The 20,896-nt window shown below is 40.4% G+C and overlaps 1 protein-coding gene across 3 annotated transcripts; it reads right to left on the bottom strand.

Moving 5' to 3' along the window:
* Positions 1 to 11,574: 11,574 nt before the first annotated feature.
* Positions 11,575 to 19,188, bottom strand: LOC105232960 (uncharacterized). Of its 3 annotated transcripts, none has more exons than XM_049448226.1 (5): positions 19,073 to 19,188; positions 13,719 to 15,351; positions 12,165 to 12,376; positions 11,932 to 12,042; positions 11,575 to 11,864 (listed from the first exon to the last, which is right to left on the bottom strand). In XM_049448226.1, the coding sequence occupies exons 2-5, from the start codon at positions 15,261 to 15,263 to the stop codon at positions 11,672 to 11,674; spliced, it is 2,061 nt and encodes a 686-aa protein (XP_049304183.1). In that variant the 5' UTR covers positions 15,264 to 15,351; positions 19,073 to 19,188; the 3' UTR covers positions 11,575 to 11,671. The 3 variants fall into 3 exon arrangements, with proteins under 3 accessions (XP_049304183.1, XP_049304182.1, XP_029409136.2); XM_049448225.1 differs by having other exon boundaries at positions 19,027 to 19,177; XM_029553276.2 differs by having other exon boundaries at positions 13,719 to 19,175.
* Between the last annotated feature and the right edge of the window lie 1,708 nt (positions 19,189 to 20,896).

The following is a 20,896-nucleotide window of genomic DNA, read 5'->3' as shown; positions in this document are numbered from 1 at the left end:
GTGAGATTAATCTTCGATACTCTGGTCCATATCAGTATTAGTGTCTTCCGCGCGCTCTGTAGAGCGTCTCTGAAGATGAGGATTATACGCTAGAAGGAACGAGGTGCGAAACCGATCCATGGTTGCTCGGTTACCTACTTTGCTGGGTGATTATGTCGACCGAATATTGGATGCACAACGCGAGGTACTGCGCAGCCGAACCATAATTTTGATAATAAATTTGCACGATTTGCAAATGCTGTCTGTTTACTATGAGATGGCAAATCAAACTGTATATTAATCAGTAAGAGCTGTCTAAAAGATAAATTCCGAAGAAAGCATTACGTCATTGAAAACTACACGTCTAGAAATGCACCCGTTACGTGGTACCGGGGACCGTAAGAACTACGAAAATTGGATAACTACTCCTCAAAATTTCAACGTCCGCATTAATCTACGTAGGATTTCCACTTTACTTTGGGCCGAGTCATGATAGGCTGAGGACTTTTGTGGGGTGAGATCTCACATTGCTCAGCTATACAATTAATACAGTTCCCTGGGCGGAATATATGAATATTAGCATGGTGTCAACAGGTCAGTTGAAAAGTTCACAGGTTTTCATAGCAAAAAAAATGTTTTTTGGTGATACACTTATTACAATGACTCTCCAACTCTTATATACTATTTTGGTAGTACGATTTGTCCTTTGTTTCATAATAGGGCTCAGTTTCAGCAATCACCTCTTCATTCGACGAAAATTTCTTCCCGGCGAGCAATCTTTTGAGATCTGAGAACAGGAAGTAGTCGCTAGGAACCAAATCTGGTGAATACTTTTCATATTTCTGACAGGGTGGATGGTCTTGATGAAACAGCACTTTCTTTTTCTTCAAATGCTGCGGGGTTTTTCTGCCGATTTCATCCTAAGACACAAAGACACGATGACGATATGCAATTGTTGATGATGCTTCCTTATTCAAGTTAGTTCACAAAATTATTCCAAGCGCATCCCAAAATACAGACGCCATAACCTTGCCAACCGACTATTGGGATTTTCCACGTTTTGGAGCGGGTTCATCCTGTTCCGTATATTGACTGTGGATTAGTCTTCGCGGCACCCACTTTTTACAGAGATTTCTCATATCCAAAAATTCGTTTATGATATGCTGTACACATTCAATTGATATCTTTGGAGTGCCTGCTATCTCGAACAACTTCATTTTTCGGTCATCCAAAATTATTTTGTGGACTTTTTTGTTGTTTTCGTCGGTAACAATCTTTTTTGATCATCCACTGAGTTCACAGTCTTCGGTGCTCATTTCACCACGTCCAAACTCAGCATAACAATTCTTGATGGTTGAATTTCCAGACCTTTTCAATTGACTTGTTAGATATCTAGATATTGATTACTTGTTATGTCTTTGACAAGCTTAATCCTTTCCCGTCTTGTTTATACTTTTTCTACCAATTATTGATTTACAACTTAAAACGCTTCCTTCCGTTTTCTACTTCATTTAAATCAATGTAACTTTACAATAAATATTTTAAGTACTTCATACAAATTGATATTAAAGCGAAACTTGATCGTAAAGCTGTCAGAAATAACAGCAGGACAGAAAGACATAGTGCATAGGAGGCTCACTGGGCCCTAGTTGTCGTGGTGATGGTCGTAGCCACTGTATTATTTTTAATATGAACATTGAAGTATGTTTTTGTTATTTGTATATTAAGAACTTTCATTTTTACTTTATGATGAATCCGACACGCATTCTCTGCTTGACAGCTTTTCTCGAATCTCAAGTGCAATATTTATGCGCCTAAGACAACTCTGATTTCACATCAAAAGAACTATGTATGTGTTCATATATATTTTTACTGTTGTTGGTAATATTTTTCTGCTTAATTAAAGTTGATTTTCTTTGAAAACTTTAATTGCAAGTTTTAGAGAGACAAAAACTGTACAAACACAGAGTGAGTCAGCATTTCAATATTCAAAAGATATTTATTATCCGACTTAGTTGGTTAGTCTTCTTAGGGAAGCATCATTTCAGTATAATCATATTTATGAATAATATCGAAAAAACTAGCGGTTAATAAACATTGAAAATGGTTAAAAGTGAGTCATCGTATCCATTTAGCACGGTTTGGCTTAGTTAATGAACAAAAGTCAAATATTTCGGTAGCAAAAAATCAATTTTTTATTCCTGACAATCGATCTTCATTTTATTGTTTTGATCATCACTGATCCATAGATAATATTTTTTTTAACAAATAGAAAGAGTCGACAATTAAAGTCTGTGAGCGTCTGTGAAAAAGATCTTGATATTGCCTATTACCTATTGACGATCCTGCAATTTTAGTTTGCGCACATCATTTCCGGAACAACAATAGATTTTGGACGATCTTCACGAAATTCATCTTGGAACAATCTATGACGTCGATTTGATTTAGCATAACACTGGTTCTTGTTGGAGCTTTAACGCCAAAAATTGAATTAGGTTCTTCGATGCACTGTTGCTGAGTTAATCCTCGTGGAAAGTTGTAAAAAAACAATTGCTCGAAAATGTTCGCGATTCAATTTCAATTTTTTGCCGAGATGAACATTATAAGTTACTGTCACGTAACGCATATTTTTTCAAAAGACTTATGCCGTAAGAAAGTATGGACTTCCACGAACATAAAGCCTATTGAATAAAAAAAAAGCAGTTGATGTTTTCACTTGACTTTGTTTTATTGAAAATTTGGGTGCTTTTCGATAACTCGTCCATATAGGAAGAAAAAATAAATATTTTAAATAAAAACAATTACAGTGTATTTGGGGCATAAGAAGCTCAGTTTCCAAAAAACTTTGAAACATTTTGTTTTTGTATAAGATAAAAATAAACTACTTAAAATTTTGGTTAGGTCAACTTTTCACTTAACTTGAGACTTGAAAAAAGTCTATAAGTAGATGTAACATATCTTTTCATTACCTACAAATTTACACTATAAATTTTTTATATAGGACTTGTAGTTTCGCTAGATATCGAAATACGCCATTCTGAACTCCTAAAAATTCAATCACGCCACTTTCTTCCTTTTCCAGACCACAGATCGCCCACAAAATATTTTACCCTTAATGCTAGGGTTCTAAACTGCTAGGAATTTCTTTTTTTTTTCAAAAATTATTATAAAATAATTATATTTTTAGTCTTGTAATAATTATACTATTTATTAGAAACCTGGTGTTTCGAACTTCAAGTCTACACTCAGACTGCCACTTACCAAGCAGATGTGAAGTAATTATGATTTGTTCTTACATATATAATACTATATGTACTTATACACATATAAACTTCGTAGATAAAAATTAAACGCCAGCTTGGTCTTTATGCTGCGGCATGCTGCAAAGCGCCTTCAAGTATGCCACAATTTACTTTGTATGCCAGTTCGAGAAGTTTTCGCAGCGCCAAAGCTATTTATCATCATTTCGATTTTTCCGCTTTAATAAGTGGCTAGTGAAACTACGGGGAATGGAGTGCAGAATGCTTTAAGTAATATGAGTAATTGGCAAACTCTTATTGCGAAAACGATTACAATTACGAAATGTGCATGAAAGTATTTATTTAAAAAAAACTGTTTGCATTTTTATTTAAATACGGTTTTGTTGCTTCAAGTTGCGCAAGTAAAATACAAACTCTACTTTAAAATGAGGAAAGAGTTATAAGAATATAAAGAGCTATTTTGGAACTGTACGAGTAATTACATGAAAGCTATGACAGGATACTTGAAAAAAATCTCAAAGATTCCTTAAAATACATAGAATCTGGCCTATGTTGTTGCTTTTCTAGTGGTTATTGAATCCCCGTTCGAGTGGTAAGGTTCAGGTTAGTTGTCAACGAAATCAGCTAACGGCAGACTTAGAATATGTGCTGTTTCGAGGAGGTCGCACTTAAATACACGCAGACCTGTATTTGCTATGCCAGGGTCAATTCCAGATATTTAGAAGTTTAACATGTTACAGTGTTTAGAACGAAGATGCAATCTGGATTCTCGGGGAAACTTGAGCTCGACGTCTGCTGTGGGTGTTTGACTCCAAGTACGCCATTCACTGGGAGGGAATCGGTGAAGTTGTTAATGGATTCTCAGTGAATGGCGGTTCGTGAGTGTCTGAAGTTTGTTGCGTCTGTAGTCTGATCGGCGTGATATGCAATGTCGTCGACGTATTCAAGGAATGACCTCTTTTGCGTTTCACTATATCGCGGCGATCATATTGGTGCTGCGTAGTTGATGACCGGCCGACCGATTGCTTGGTTCGTTGTCAACGAGACTTGTTTATCTTTTCCTCAGTTCGCAATATAGTCGCTGTGGGTTTAGTGGAGAGAAAAAGCGAGAAAGATCGGTGAGATAGCTGACTATTTTGAACACACGCCATAAATTCCATTGCCTGACTTCAATATCGTTCATCAGTCTGTCTATGAGGTGATGGAAATTCCCTCTGCTTGTTGCGGCAGTATAAAAATGTATAGAATTTAAACAGTTACATGGAGTGGAAAACAAACATGCAGAGTCCCCTGTTCAAATCTTCTTAACATAGAATTGTGTCCTCGCAATAGTACGACTGAGTGACGATCGGTCAGATGGTTCGTGGTCCACCTATTCAGCCATGGGGGGTGCAGATTGATGGATGTCGTCTAGTAGCGCAGTATGGTTGACTATGTCCAAAGCTTATGACTAGTCCAACACTACTGAGATCATTCTTCCTGTTGTTGCTAATATCGTAGCCAAAGAATTATATCGGATCCGTGATCGGATAAAAAATTCGGTTCCGTTCCGAATACGTTGACCCGATCGTGGGATCGTTCTCTAACAGGGTGATTTTTTGATTTAAGCCGCAAACTATTTGAATGTTTATGACGCTAAGTGCTTCAGCGGTGCTATGCACTTTCCGGAAGTCATGTTGATCTGGTAATCTTGATCTGAGTGAAGGTCGGAAGGCCTACAAGTGTTTACACTACTGGCGAAAGGAGAGTTTTCGAACGATGAACTCCACTGAGTGGTGGGTTTCCCGGGTAGGAAATAGGAGGACCATTTTTTCGAATTTCCACAATTCGTGTATATGAAGAATGGTTAGCGACCGGTAGAGGACCTTGGGTATCTTACTCCCGCCGAGTCTAGATTTTGCATCAGCATGTTAATTCCGTTTGGATCGAGGAATTTAGACAACTGTGCCTAGGTATTGACTCTCTAAACCGTCCCCTCGGTGAAAGTAAGCGGCGGGGAGTCTTTCGGTATTTTGCAGAGCTGTTGTGTAATATGTCTATTTGCCTTGTCTCACACAGTTCTTCGGGTCTGAAAGTTTTAGTATATAAATACCTGTACAGTATAGATCACGATTACGGCTAATTGCGGAAGTATGACTCTGGTTTCTAGAAGAAATCTTTTTCTTATCTGCAATAACTAGTGGTTTAACTGCCAGAACCAAACTTATTGGAAGAGAGTCGGTAAAGATGGTAGCTGATACTGGAATATCGTCGAAATCGGCGATATTAAATAAATCTTACATAGTGAGATACAAACGCTTTTGTAGCCCCTGACCTAAATTAAACTCGCCATTAGTTACAACTTGGTTAAAGAAGTAAAACGGATGAGTTTGGTAGGGAACAAGAATAGACGAAGCGACTGCCGGCATCATATTTAAAAATTCAGAAGACGCTCAAATTTGGTAAGTTTGCAGTAGCTAGTGGAATTAAATCCGAAGTTATAAACAATTAATCACATTTGATACATAGGCTGCTATATATATATTTCTGGACTAGGCAACACTAAGTGTTGCCAGGTGCAATCTGACATTTCCATTGGAGAGTTTGACATTTTTTAGCATAACATCACTCAGAACGTTTTGTCATTTAATCGTGAATTGTTTTATTTAGAGGGAATTAAAAAATTCATCTCGGCCAAAAAATGGAATTAACTCGTGAACATTTTCGTGCGATCATTTTTCACAACTTTCGACGTGGATTATCACGACAAGAGGGCATCGATGAACTAAAATCTTTGTATGGCTATGAAGCACCATCCTTTAGCACTGTGAAAAACTGTTACAACGAATTCACTCGTGGCCGACGCTCGCTCAAAGACGAATTCCGTGAAGGTCGTCCAAAAACAGCCGTTGTACCTGAAAACATCGATGCCGTACGTGAACTGATAATGCAAGACCATCATGTAACATACCTTCAGTAAAGGCATGCCTATGCATTTCTCCCACCAGCATACATTCGATATTGCATGAACACCGTAAAAAAGGTTTGTTCTCGTTGGATCCCGCACAATTTGACAATCGCGGAAAAAAAGGCTCGTGTGGATTGGTGTAAAGAAATGCTGAAAAAATACGATCGCGGTGCTTCAAAAGACGTTTATAAGATCGTCACAGGTGACGAATCATGGATCTATGCGTATGAGTCCGAAACAAAACAGCAATCGACCGTGTGGGTCTCCCAAGACGAGCCAAATCCAACGAAAAAAAAAACATTTTCGTTGATAAATATGCCTATTTTCATTATTAGGCCAGAAATATATATAGCAGCCCTCGTATTAGGGAGAGTGAGCATTTCCGAGAAATTAAGAAAATTAAGTAGTGAGATTTTTCTCTTATAGAAGGATAAACAGTTCTGAGTTTCGATACCTCAGAGTTTCTCTCAATTGATGAAATAAGAAAAAAAAGCGTCTCTTGCATCATCTCAAAATATAAGAACTGGTTTCACTGTTATTTTGCTTTATTTTCAATTAAGTCACTTCCATTTATAAAACTCAGTTTTGATATAATTTGCCAGCGTTGATTGACCGACCACCTGTTGCCGGCCCATGGCTTATGCTGGACAGACAGAACATCGTTAACAATGCGACTGGATTGAGTTATGACAGCAGAACCTATTACAACGGAGATGAAAAAGAAAGCGGAGCGCCAAGAGAAAAATGAACGATGCTAGACGAAAACTAGACGAGCAACGGCCAGTGCGAGTGCAAATAAATGTAAGAAAAGCGCAAAAAAAGTAAATAGAAAGCGGAAAATAAAAAGAAAGAGAAGAGGTAAGTAAGAAAATCGAAAAAGGTAATACGAGTAATACAGCAAACAAAGCCTGTATATATTGTATGTTGCATGTGTAGTGTTGTTGCCACACGCTTATTCCGCTGCTTACGCGCGTTTTGCTCTTTTTCCTTGGCTTACTGCTGCCACCATAAATTTTCATTCAACATTCGTTGTGGACATTTCTCACTTCCGTTTACCTGCCGCCATTACTAAAGCGAAAACCGTGGCAACAACCACCACCGATGCGGCATGCAACAGCAGCCAGCCCAAAGGTGACTACAACAAATCATCCATACAACCGCGCATTCGTAGAACCGTCCTGCTGGCAATAAGTTAGCACAACTTTCTGTCTGTCCTTGTGTACTGCAGCGTCGCACGCCGCCCTCCGCCACCTTGCCGCAGCCGTTTGTTCGTTTTTGTTTCGTACGCCAATTTAGCATTCAGACGTGCCGCAATTGTAGTACTGCCCATATGTTATTGTTGCTGTTGTTGTTAACAACTTGGAAATTTCTCCTTTTTCGCCAAGCTCACCATTCTCGCGCGCACACACACCAACTGTTGTGCATGCAATACAACTTACAATTGTGGCGTCAACATTTTTGAAATATGGCTATCAGCGCAACGGGTCAATGAGCAGCCAGCCAATATGGATGGAACCGGTAGATTTCGTTTGCGCTGGATATTAGCACAAAGCGCCGTGCTTGGCGTATATTACGAGCACAATTGCTTGGGGCGGCACGGCGCGGCGGTGTCTATTATGTGGTCGCCGATTGCGCGGCCAAAGTTGCGGAGATCATTGGGGAGGCGAGATTTTGGTATTGTCTTCTGGACAAAAAAGGGTGCTTGGTATTAGCGGTCGAGTGCGCGACCGGGAGACAGAGGGTCACAGCGTGTGCGTTGGGGCCGAGATACTGAACGCCAAATAATACATTCGAACACCGTGTTGCAGGCTTCGCGCGTCGCTTAATGCTGGCAATTTTAATGGAAAAAGTTTCGGCTTGCGATGGCATCACGTAAGCTCGCCTCATCAATCTTGCAATCAAACGAAAATGTTACAACATCAAGACGCGACGTGCGCTGACGTTTCGGCAACACTTCTGTTGCTTTTTGCTCTTCGCGGCAGTACGCGCATAGTTGTTGTTACAAGTGTTCTGACAGCTTTTGGGAATTATTTGCAAAATCCACGGAAATGGACACTTAAGATCTTAAAAGAAGAACTACGCAAACTTAAAAAGTTCTCGCAATGAATGCGAGAAAGTGTGAAAAGACGGGAAATGTGGTGCGGATTTAAGGAGGCAATGCTTGCCATGGTACAGTCGTAAATGCGAGCACAGCGTAGGTAATAAATAGCCAATATTAGTGAGCGTTAAAAAGGACCCTTAGCGACGGCAGGGTGTAAATGAGTTGGCGAGGGTTGGGTGTGGGAAGGTAATTAGTTTGAAGGGTTCATAATTTCCATAACTTCACTGAACATTAAAGGGCTCTTAGAACATTGTGTCACTTAATATTTCGGTCTTATAAAGAATCATAAATTCGTGGGTTGATTTTTCGGTGTTAAGCTATAGTATATCTTATGAAAGTAGACAACGCTGCTTACGCGGTTATAGCCGAGTTAACAACACCGTCTCAGTCGTTTCCTCTTTTCGTTATTTGGTGCCAATTAGAGATCCAAGTGTAGACAGGTCCTTCTCAACCTGATCTCTCCAAGGGAGTGGAAGCCTTTCTCTGCTTCCACTGGCCGATACTGAATCAAAAACTTTCAAAGTTGGTGTGTTCTTTCTCATCCGAACAGCATCGTGTCATGCCGTCGTGTATCTCGGACAGTTAATCTTTGCATCGAATGCGATATTCGCCGATGCCAATGCACAAAGGACATAAATCTTCCGCAGAACCTTTCTCTCGAAAATTAATAACCACTCGCAAGAGCGATTCTGCGCTGGATTTCAAGGCTGATATTATTGTTGGTGCTGATTAGAAGATAGACGAAATTATCTACGACTTCAAAGTTTTGATTGTCAACAGTGATGGTGGAGCCAAGACGTGACTGCAAGCACTGGAGATATTTCGTATTGTCCTCTTTTACAAACAGACTCATACGTTTCGCTTTTTGCACAGTTACAGCTTTCATGGACGGACAGGCCGACAGTCACCCAGATTTCAACTCCTCTCGTCATCCTGATCAATCTTATACTATTGGGTCAAAAAAGTCTTGCGGTATTTTCGCTAGTTGGCGCTGAAAGCGCGTAGTTCTGGTTTTATTCGTCGCATCGGGTCATGCTATACCTTTTTGGAAAGCTCATTTCACGCGCTAACACCTGTTTGATTGATTGTCGTTTCTTTTAAGTCGTTCGTGAGTTATAGCGTCGCAAACATGGAGCAAAATAAATAGAAAATGCGGCATATTTTACAGTACTACCACGATAAAGGCAAAAATGCATCTCAAGCCGCCAGTTTATGGACTCAATACAGTTTCCATTTCCACCGCACAAGCGATGGTTTCAACGTTTTCGTTCTGGTATAGAGGTGCTCGAAGATGCGCCACGGTCCGGAAGGCCTGTCGTCGAAAATTGCGATAAAATCGCTGAATTGGTCGAAAGAGACCGGCATAGTAGAAAAAAAGAAATTAAAAAAAAAAAATAAAAAAATAAAAATAAATAAAATTCAATAAAAATACCGCAAGACTTTTTTGACAACCCAATATATACATATATGCTATATCTATCTCGCTTAGTTTTAGGTGATACGTACAACCGTTAGCTAAACAAAACTAATATACTCTGTAGGAAAATTACTTACATATTGCCTGAGCGTAAATTTTTGCAATCCTGTATGTGATGAAAATTCCAAAATTTCAGAGTAGTCAATTCGTCGAATTAATTACCCTAATTGAAAATGCAGAAATGCGCATAAATTTTCGCCTCACAGCAAAGAGGCACTCGAGAGTGAGAGCGCCATTTATCATGAAAGCGGAGTAAGCAAAAATTTCTGTAATTAAAATTCAATAAAATTTGAATTTCACTTTTAATGGTCATTCGTTCGCCGTGATTCGTTCACTTGCATACGGTCTTCGTTGCGGATATGCCGCTTACAAGGCATTCGCGTTCTTTACACACGCGATTCTGAATGGCTATTAATTTTTCACCATTAAATTAAACATCGATAACTTGGAAAACTTTTAATTTAATGACGCGTTATTTCTTTTGCGAACAAGGATGGAGCCAATATGTTTACATTGCGAGAACGAATTCGGTAGCATAAGTGTCAGATTTTATGCCTCACCCATTCTAAACGAAGCTGATTGCGAATTCGTCGAAATATTTTCCAGTTACTCATGAATTATTTTAAATTATTTACTTGTCTTCTTAGTAAGATCCGAAGTATTGAAAAAAATTAGTAATAATTCCGAAAGCGCCAGCTAGTCTGTCGTTTCATTTTCTTTCATTCCTTTATGACTGGGTACCCAGAATATATTAACCTAGTTACCTACTAATAATATATTTATTGTCTGCTTACATAACCTAACTCAGTGAGACCTAGTATTGGCACTACGGATAGCATTAAAGACATGATCAGATGCTCACTTGGCACCTTCTGTTATGCCCACAATTTTAGCTGAAAGACTGAATTGTAGTAATTTAGTTGAAGCCCCACCCTTTTCACTCTTTTACTCTTTGATCTGTCAGCGAATATGTATATTTCGTCATTAGAACTGTCGATTACAAAACCATTGGTTCCATTCTGTCAACTGTGGTTTAAAAATGATATGTTTAATTCCTATTGGATCTTCCTTTTTTTCGGGCTAGCTTAACCCGAGATAGTTAAAGTCAAAGCTTGCGTTTTGACAACCACATAACAGTTGTCTCCGAAATACTACATATATAATTAAAATGGGTTATCGTTTCTGTTCCACTTTCAGTCGATATCCAAACTTGTATGTGTAACTTTGCGATTTTGGTTTCATGGTAGTCTGTACAAAATTATATTTATAACCTAGGCTGAGTATATTAAGTTTCTCAGAAGGAAACGTCATAGACCCTCGATTTAGCCATGCCCGTTTATCTGAACATCTATTCATACGCGAACTAGTTTTTGAGATATCGATCTGAAATTTTGCACACATCATTTTTTCTCCAAGAAACCGCTCATTTCACGGAGCGATTTTTATCGGACTACTACAGTGTATAGCTGTCATGTAAACTGAACGAATGAAACAATGGCTCTAATGAAATTTTTTTGACGAGATAGCTTCATGAAATTTGTCATGTGCTATTGTCCAAGGGAAATTGCTCTGGTCGGATCTCTATCCAATATAGCTGTTATACAAACAGTTTTCTAAATCAAGATCATGGAAGGTATCTTTTTAATTGTGAAGGGAATCGCTGCAATCGTAGTTTACATTTTTTACACGACCTATAAGTCTTGGCTTATTCAGAATGTGTCTTCAACCAGATTGAACTAGGTTAAACAAGAGACTGATCAATATAAAGTAAGGTTATATTTTGGAGCGGAATAATGAAACGAAGTTCTGACAAGAGTAACAGTTAATATTTATTTTCTTTCAGCAATTCTTTAAAGCAACTATTAAATAATGATTAAACCATTTTCCAATGCCGAAAGTGTTGCCTTTTACATGCCAGATTCGCCATAGAAGTCAATAGACGGCGTCGAATACCTTCCAAATGCCAATTCAAGTAGTGAAAACGGGCAGTCGTACTGCGCGACGCAAACCTGCGAATGAGCTTTGCGGTAGGCATGGTCATAAGCGGCTATGTCGGCATCCTCACGCAACTCCCGGCTGAATAAGCGTTGCTTGGGTAAACTGTATGCAAATATTTTTGTTAAGAAGCTTGCATTTATCATCCGAAAATACTCAAAAGGTGACTCACCTAAATATTACGCGCAGGATCTCACCAATCATGCCCATTTTGCTGCGAGTAAAGTACTGACGACTCTCACACAAAGCGCGTAGCACACAGTCACGTCCGCTATAGCCCATGCTGAAGGTAAATAAGAAAAGAGTAGTAAATTTAGTAATTATCTTATAAATCAAAAGAATTTGTATTTTAATTGCAATGAAAAGCAAGCCAAACTATAAAGAGAGTACAATTTTTTCATTTACTTGTTCACAGCTTCGGCGATACGCTCATAGATGGCACGCTTGCTGCGTCTGTGATGCACAGCCATCGGCACCGGACGTCGGCTAAGGCCATGCAGTTGATTGAGTACCCATGTGGCGTTGGGCAAATCATATCCCATGCCAAAATTTAAACCAAAACTCATGTAACTGTAATAGGGGTTACCAATGATGCCGACTGTTATGCAGACCGATGTCTAAAAGGGTAAACGATTGACGTGGCGAAGACCAAACGAGAGTTTGAGATTAAGGAATTACTAGTGAAAGAAAATTTATTTCGCAAGATTTGGAAGGCAAATGGATTTCGGAAAGTTTGAGTTGCTTGCTAATAGTGACGACCTTGTTTTGAGAGTACGGAAAAAATGTAAATTTTATTAACCAGTGTAATCTCCAAAACCACTAAACTTCACATTTTTTAAAGTTGAATTAATTTTAGTTTCTCGTTTTGCAAATTTCCTAATTATTGCAGCGTGTTGCCATGCCATGGTTTTTGTATCACGCAAAGGCCACAAGAATGCGAAGAGTTTGAAAATAAATACGAATCTGTTTTCAAACTTTGCACACAAGTGAACAAATACATTTGCAATTCGATACGTATAATATAAAGGGTGTTTTTTAGAGGTTTTAGGATAAAGTTTGTCCGGAAAGTAATAAATTTATTGAACCAATCGTTAAAATTCTTTAAAAGCTTTCAAAATAGGCTCTTTCTGCGTCGATGCAACGCTGCCAGCGCGATTTCAAAGCATTGAAGACGTTCTCCGGAATAACCTTGAAATAAAAAAAAAGTCCGACTGGCCACATCAGAGCTGTAGGGCGGCTGGGGAAGTGTTGGGAAGCCTGCTGCCACCGAAACACACCATTTCTTGCTTAAGCAATATCTGAGTAAGCCTGCTTGATCACCTGTCGCAGATTTAACGAGTTTCACACAGAATTTAATCGCGTGCCTCTGCTCTAACGAAACACAGAAACACGTCACTCGAAAATGTTTGTCCTGACTTTCCAGGTGTTCGGAGACAATTGACCAGCCTCTCAGTCATTAGCTAGGAACGCTCTCTACCGAAACCAGTCGGTGCGCGCACGCTCCGAAGTACTTATTACTTTCCGGACAACCCTTGTAGAGCATGTAGAGCATTTTAGGCGCCACCTTGCGAAAAAAAGAAATGACTGGCGCGCTGTTGTTAACTCGGCTATGACCGCGTAAGTGGTTCCTACACCAGTAAAGAAGAAGAAGAAGATCAGTATAGTCCTTTGCGAACGACGAAGTTGAATTTGCGTAAAATTGGATAGCAGTGAGAGGTTAGTCTTTATAAGACACAGTCATACATTACCTTCCAGCACTAAATGCTATGAAATGTGTGTGATAAGAACAAAGGAAGCGGCAATTTTGACAGCAAAGTTTTGAAACGATAAAAAAGCACCCTTTATATGCCCGTTTCAAAGCATGTGTGTAATTATAATGTTGGCAGACAAGCATTTTTCAGCGCATTATAATTCCCTAACCAATCATTAATAAAGCAATAAAAATTTGCTGCCACATACGGTGAATGATGTTCCCTCCGGAAAGGCCAGATAACGCTTGCGACGCGACAGTATGCGTTGCCACTGCGTTTGCAACGGGCCCGCTGTTGACTTTCCAGCTGCACTATCCGTTATGTTAGCTGTATGAATTGCTGTTGTTGTTGTTGTTGACATAGTTGGCGCTGCAGGCGTTGCGGGTGAACTGTAAGTGGAACAAGGAATTAGAGACCTCATTGGCGTTGCTGCAACTCCACCAGTTGTGCTGCCAGCCGCGCCCGCTACATATCCTGCGAACGCACCGCCTTTATTTGCAGTTGTTGCTGTTGCACGCCGCACAGTAGCCGCCGCCTTTGTGGTTTGTAGCGTTGTGTTCGCCACTGTCGTTGATGTGCGCAATAATGTTGTTGCCGATGCCATGGCGGTCGTTATTGGTACACGCGTTGTCGGTGCTAACGGTGTTGTTGTCATTGTTGCTGCTGTTGCTGTATTAATATTTGTTGCGTCTTGCGATTTTTCTGTGCGCACACACACACACGTTGCATTCCGACAATTTGGCATCCCATTTGTTGACGATAATAAATCATGACTGCGCAATGTTGGCCACGCTGCTGTTGCATGGATTATACGTCCGGTTGTTGTTGGTGTTGAGAGTGTTGTTGTTGTTGCTAATGCTGTTGCCCATTTGGACCTTGTTTCATGCGCTGCGGCTGTTGCTGCTTGCTCTATTGCTGACTTGGCAGCTTGTGCGTTTGTAGTTGTTGTTGCTTGTACGGTTGTTTTTACTGTCATTACCGATGCCGTGGCCAACGCTGATGTCGTCAAATGCATTGCTGTCGATTTTATTGCTGGGCGCTTTGAAATTGCTAACGTCGCCGCATTGCTTGTTGCTGATGTTGTTGTTTTTGTTGTTCCTATTGGTGCTGCCATACTTCGGTCGACCTTTACTGCTGCTGTTGTTGTTGTTATTATCCACACATTCGTTTCCTTTTTGTCATTGCGAAAATTGTCAACGCGTTCATTTATTGAACGCATAACGGTCGCCTTGTTGTTGGCGTACATACCATTGTGCGCGCTCATAGCAAGTGGCCTTGCTGCGGCAGTAGAAACAAACGGCACGTTGGCACTTGCTGGTAGCGCTACTTGTAGTGCTATGTTGTTGCTTACGCCATTTGCTGCTCGTGACACTTTGCTTTTGTTGTTGCTGTTGTTCGTACTTATTTCATCGTCATCGCTGCAATCACTCAGTTTTTGGCCCAAAAATGCCACGTCAGCTGTGTTGTTGCTGCTTATTGTTGTTGGTATTTTTATTGTTGTTGCTTTCCCTTTAATAGACATTTCGTGTGCAACTCTTTGTTGCTCGGCACCGGTTGGTGGAATTGTTCTTGTTTCTGGTGTCGTGGCAGCTATTGCTGCTGATTTGTCAAATTCTGTCATGACATTGGCCGCAATAACAATGTGCGCATTCGCGTTTGCAATTTCCGTCGCAATTAAATCGTAAATCAATGTATTTATAACGATTAAACGATAATCGAATAATGAGAGTGACACGCTGCAGAGCCAAAACATTGCGCGTATATTTGATTGAGTGCTGCCGAATTTGATTTGAATGCTGGTCGTCGTCGAAATGCGTTTACACCGTTATACACTTTTTGAGCTAAATAATTCAATACTTGAATTTTATATATTATTATATTAGTTGTTCTAAGACTTTTATTGCTTTTTAATTGCAACAACTTCCTATTAACTTTCCCACCCAAGACAGATAGGTCGAGAGGCTGTTTGACGACGAACCTATAGGAGGTTCATTTTGATACCAACGGGACTAAAGTTCTCTATTAGCTCCTATCTAAACCACTATGCTTCTCATGAAGCTCATCTGTACGAAAAGTTTTATCTGAGTACCCTTCGAGACGTCGTCAAGAAACCCTTGGCTGATAGTGGCGAATATTTTCCTATTTAGAGTTTTACAATGACATGGAAGATGGCTGACAGTCTCCTCCTCTAACAGGCTTTAGACTAGTGGCATGTCTTCCTATTAGACAGTGACCTGCTAGTTAGGTTAGGTTAGATGGCTGATCGATGATCACACGTGGACTGATATACCATACGTAATTTCTTGTAAAGCCATAGAAAATAAGAACTCCTGTGTTCGGACTTACAGATTGGAAAAACGCTTAGTAGCCAATACAAATTTGCAAAGGCGCTTAATTTCAACTCCAGCCAGTTCGGTGAGATATCTGAAGGTATGCGCTACCCAGCGTTTAAGTATTGACCTCTCAAACGAGGAGCAGTCATGCAAGAAGTGTTGAGTTGTTTCTACCTCATCTTCTTTCAAACAGCTTCCGCAAACAGCGTCTGGTAAGATTTCCAAACTTACAGCATGGACGCCAATAGGGCAATGGCTTGTTAAAACCCCCACAACTAGGGAGAGGCTAGCCATACTGAGGGCAAAGAGAATGCTAGATCTCTTGAGATCAATCTTGGGCTTAAAGTTTTTGCGACTGCGCAAGTACCAGTGGTGACCCAGCGCTGGCCAAGCTTCCACGAAGCCCAGCTATGCAGTAGTAGAGGATACGGAGACAATGATCCGCTCCCATTCTACCGATAGCGGTTCTAGTGTGCCTTTCCTTGTTAACTCATCAGCTTCACAATTTCCTGCGATTCTGCTATGTCTTGCCACTCATACCAGTCTTATCACAAAGACCCTCTATGCTATTGATAGTCAGGTTAGGTACTTCTCGACCAACCCTGAACGCACTGTAAATGAGTTCAAGGTTAGTATCGTAGCTGTGCTATCTGAATGAACGGTCACTTCTCTAAAGGCTCCCAAGCTGCAACAATATAGTGGTCCGAGTCGATGTTAGGACCTCCGAGCGCACGCACATCTAAAACACTGGAGACGTGTCTTCCGTCTATCACAACATGATCGATCTGGTTGGTGGTTTTTCGATCCGGAGACAGCCAGGTAGCTTGATGTATCTTCTTATGCTGGAATCTAGTACTACAGATAACCATATTTCGGGCCCCGGCGAAGTCGATCAGCCTCAACCCATTTGGGGATGTTTCCTCGTGGAGGCTGAATTTACCGACCGTAGTGCCAAAGATACCTTCTTTGCCCACCCTGGCGTTGAAGTCGCCAAGCACGATTTTGACATCGTGGCGGGGGCATCTCTCATAAGTGCGCTCCAAGCACTCATAAAAAGCATCTTTGGTCACATCGTCCTTCTCTTCCGTCGGGGCGTGGGCGCAAATCAGCGATATGTTGAAGAACCTCGCTTTGATGCAGATTGTGGCTAGACGTTCATTCTCCGGAGTGAATGATAGTACTCGGCGACGGAGTCTCTCTCCCACCACGAATCCAACACCAAACTTGCGCTCCTTTATATGGCCACTGTAGTAAATGTCACAAGGACCTACTCGTCTCTGTCCTTGTCCCGTCCATCGCATTTCTTGGACGGCGGTGATGTCAGCCTTTATCTTTACGAGGACATCTACCAGCTGGGCAGCGGCACCTTCCCAATTAAGGGACCGGACATTCCAGGTGCATGCCCTCAAATCATAGTCCTTATTTCGTTTTCCATGGTCGTCATCAAAAGCGGGGTCTCTCATCCGAGGCTGTTTATTTCTTTTCATTGGAGGTGTTTTTTATGTGGCGGGTCCCGGATGTTCTTAGGCTACCCAGAGGATACTTGGTCAAAGACCGGAAGTCGTGAGCTGCTTGAGTCATATGTAAAAGAATCGTTTCTGGCCACTCCCAAGTGAATGGCGATCAGAGAACTTTCCTCACTTGCGTGAACTTCTACACATGACTCCATCTCAATCCTGCTTTTTGAGCATCCACCGAGATTCACATATACTTATAAGACATTTGTCGTTTAGATATCTGCAAGCAGGCATAATCATAAAAAAGTCCTTCTTTTCTGGAGTCTAATTGTAGGGCGGTGCCTACTCTGGCTAGTTCATCCGCTTCACATTTTCCTGGGATATCAGTATGTCCTGGAACCCACTGCAGACATATCGAGAAATATAAAGTTAGAATCACCAAGAGGTCAAGGCCAAAGAATCACTAAATTAGACCAAACCTTAGTGATCTTAAAGCCGCCTGGCTCTCTGTGGTTATAAATACATATATTCCTTGTTGTCAGCAAATTCCTTCTCAGAATAAGAAGGCTTTCTTTAATTGCTCTGCGTTCCGCTTGGAAGATATTACAGTGCCTTGGTAGACAGAAGGCGATTTTACGGTTATCTTGTTTGGAACCATCTATATATGTAGATGCTTATCGCTGCGCCCTTGTCTACATCGCACACTTCTCTGAGAGGGAAGGCAATATTGGGAATCGAATTTAGATTCAACTCTGTAGTATCACGAAAATCCGTTGTAATGAAAAGAAACGGAAACTTTTTAAGGAGAGGATTCTCTGACATTTATCTACAGAACAAGTTTGTTGGCTGTGGGCTCCTTTAATGCCAATACCGTTTGCTCTTTGTATGCTTTTATTCGTCTTAGAGGGTATTTCTTTTCACTTATTGGCCACCTTACCAATATATCGTAAGTCATAAATAGTCTTCGAACTGCTGTGTAGAGCAAGTGAGCTAACCGAGGCGTTTATAACCATTTGGGCCTCACCGTTCTTTTAAACTTGTAAAGTGCTTTAGCTGATTTCTTTTCCCTAGCTTCCAAATTTGATTTACACAAAAGCTTCCTGCCCAGAATTAGACCCAAGTAGCTTGCCTTATTTCCTATTACTAGCCTTGTACCAATGCAATTGCTGGTATATTGTGTTTCCATCGATCATTTAATATTGTTTAAGTATAGGAAGGGTATTCGGGAATTTATCTCTTATCGAAACTGCCACATCGTCAATGTAGGCCGTTGTTTCAGATCCATCAACATTTTATTCATTGTTAAGATCCAGAGAAGTGACGATAATACCCAAAGCACTATTAACAATGATCATTCTTTTTTGCCTAGAAGTTGAAGCCTTTTGGTCTGTCCATCATCAACACTACCTCAAAGTAATTTTTTGGTATGCTTTTTGTTGCTGATGTTCTAAGATCTGAGGTATTCCTGAATAGCTGAATAGTTTGGGTCAGCTTAAGGGGATTGTGTTTCCAGCCGCCCCCGAGTGAGCCAACTCGACTCCCTATGATATTAACCTAGTTACCTACTAAGAATCTAGTTATTGCCTGCTTTCATAATCTATCGCAAGAAGACTTAGACCTATTGGCACTACGGAGAGCTTTAATGAAGACTTGGCTGTCTAATTGACGGCTTATGGCCTTGCTGGTTAAAGCAGAAGCCCACTTCGCATCTACTGTTTTCTAGTACTTGTTAAACTTAATACCCCGAAAAATCACTGAGACAATTTATTTACGCGTTCACTTGCAACACTTCGAGGTTCTTAAATTTCAAAACAGCAAACTTTTTCAAGTCACTTGACTTTGGTTGTGCGATTCGTTCAGGCGCTGAAGTAACAATGGCACTGAAAGCGAACTTTCTAGTTCGTGGAAAGCCAACTCAATGAGCTAGATATGGAGACTGCTTCGGACACTAACACACGCTCACACGCCGTACATACATACCTTCATATAGAATTGTGTGTCTGAGTGCAATGTTTTCTTGTTGTTGCAGTGTTAATTTCACTGCGTATTGCAATTGTCGTGACTGATTGTTGTTGTTGTTGTTGCAACTGCTGTTGTTGACAAGCGGAACAATGATGGTGTTTCGCCGCCAACTGTTGGTGTTGTCGAGCCTTGCAAAACCGCAGTGCCGCTACACAAGAGTGGAAGCGAATTCTTTTCTGCAGAACAAATGCCAAAACCAACAACAACAATAGTACTCAGTATACATGAAACTCAGCAATGCAATTGAAGCCACTGCGCAGGGCAGTGATGAAAACGCGACTGCAGCAGATAAACGGTGAGTGAATGTTGTACTACAGCAATTGCTGTTGCTAAAATGCACTAATACATACACATTTGTATGTTGCAGCAACACTTGATTTCAGCGCTGGCAACTACACATTCAGCTGTGTTAATTAGGCCAGCCTCGCGGCATATCAAAGTTGGTCAAAAGCGTGGTGCGGGGAAATTGTGCTAACGCTGTATTGTAGTTACCAGTGAGCCCATTCTACTCGCACTACACACGCGTTAACGCGTATCCGTTTAGTGAATGAGCAATGGCAAAGGTTCTAATTTGTTTTGGCGTTAATTGTGCCGAGTTTCATTAACACAACAGCGAGTTTACCAAAACTAAAAACAAAAAAAAGTCAACTTCATAATATAAAATATTCCATGCAAGGGCTTGTTCTCGATCGTTCAGTTTTTATGGCAGCTATATGCTACAGTGGTCCGATATCGGCGGTTCTGACAAATGAGCAGCTTCTTGGGGAGAAAATGACGAGTGATTATCTATATATCGTCACCTGAAATGCAAAATAACGTATCATCAAAAAATTCGAAATTCAGTGTCTTATTGCTTACGCTTCACTACTTCAAATTACATACATAATATTACATATGTTCAACATTTTCTCGTTCTGCGATCATATTTAAACCAGCTTTAACCAATATTAATATTTTGTTTCACTCATGTTCCATTTTATATTGTGTTTCATTCATGCTACTGTAAATTTCTGAAAATGTTGTTACGTTATTTTGCATTTCAGGTGACGATATATACTTTGTAGGGCCTGACTTTCTTTCTTTGTTCATCGTGGCAAACTTATTATAACTTAGGAGCAGGAGTAGGATTAAAATAAGCAAGAAAGTCCTAAATTAAAGGCCAGCGAGTATTTTATACTCTTGTAATTGACAAGAACTACAAGCGCAGAAATATTTTGAAGTGTTGGCGAAACTTTTTATCAAACCAGCAGTACGAGACCAGGCATCACTCCACTACTAGACTCCCCAAAAGATCGACAAAATTGTTATAAATATAATAAAGACTTGGTGGAATCAATCCCAGACTGGCCCAACAAGTAGGCAAACGTGGCTCAAAGGAAACTAATTGTCATTGTCTAATCGGCAAATATGCCAGTGGACCAGGAACGCCACAATGACTAGTGTAGTATTTTTGAAAAATTGGGAAATTGATTGGCGATTCTCTTCTTCTCGGAAAGCGAAATCGTGCTGTGAAATCACATAGCACTTGAATGTGACATTTGATGACTCTTTGCCTACAACGACGGTAGCGAAAT

The sequence above is a fragment of the Bactrocera dorsalis genome, chromosome 2, assembly GCF_023373825.1.
Source record: "Bactrocera dorsalis isolate Fly_Bdor chromosome 2, ASM2337382v1, whole genome shotgun sequence".
NCBI classification, from domain to species: Eukaryota; Metazoa; Arthropoda; class Insecta; order Diptera; family Tephritidae; genus Bactrocera; species Bactrocera dorsalis.
The sequence above is the reverse complement of the archived record's forward strand: the minus strand, read 5'-3'. Positions and strand labels throughout refer to the sequence as shown.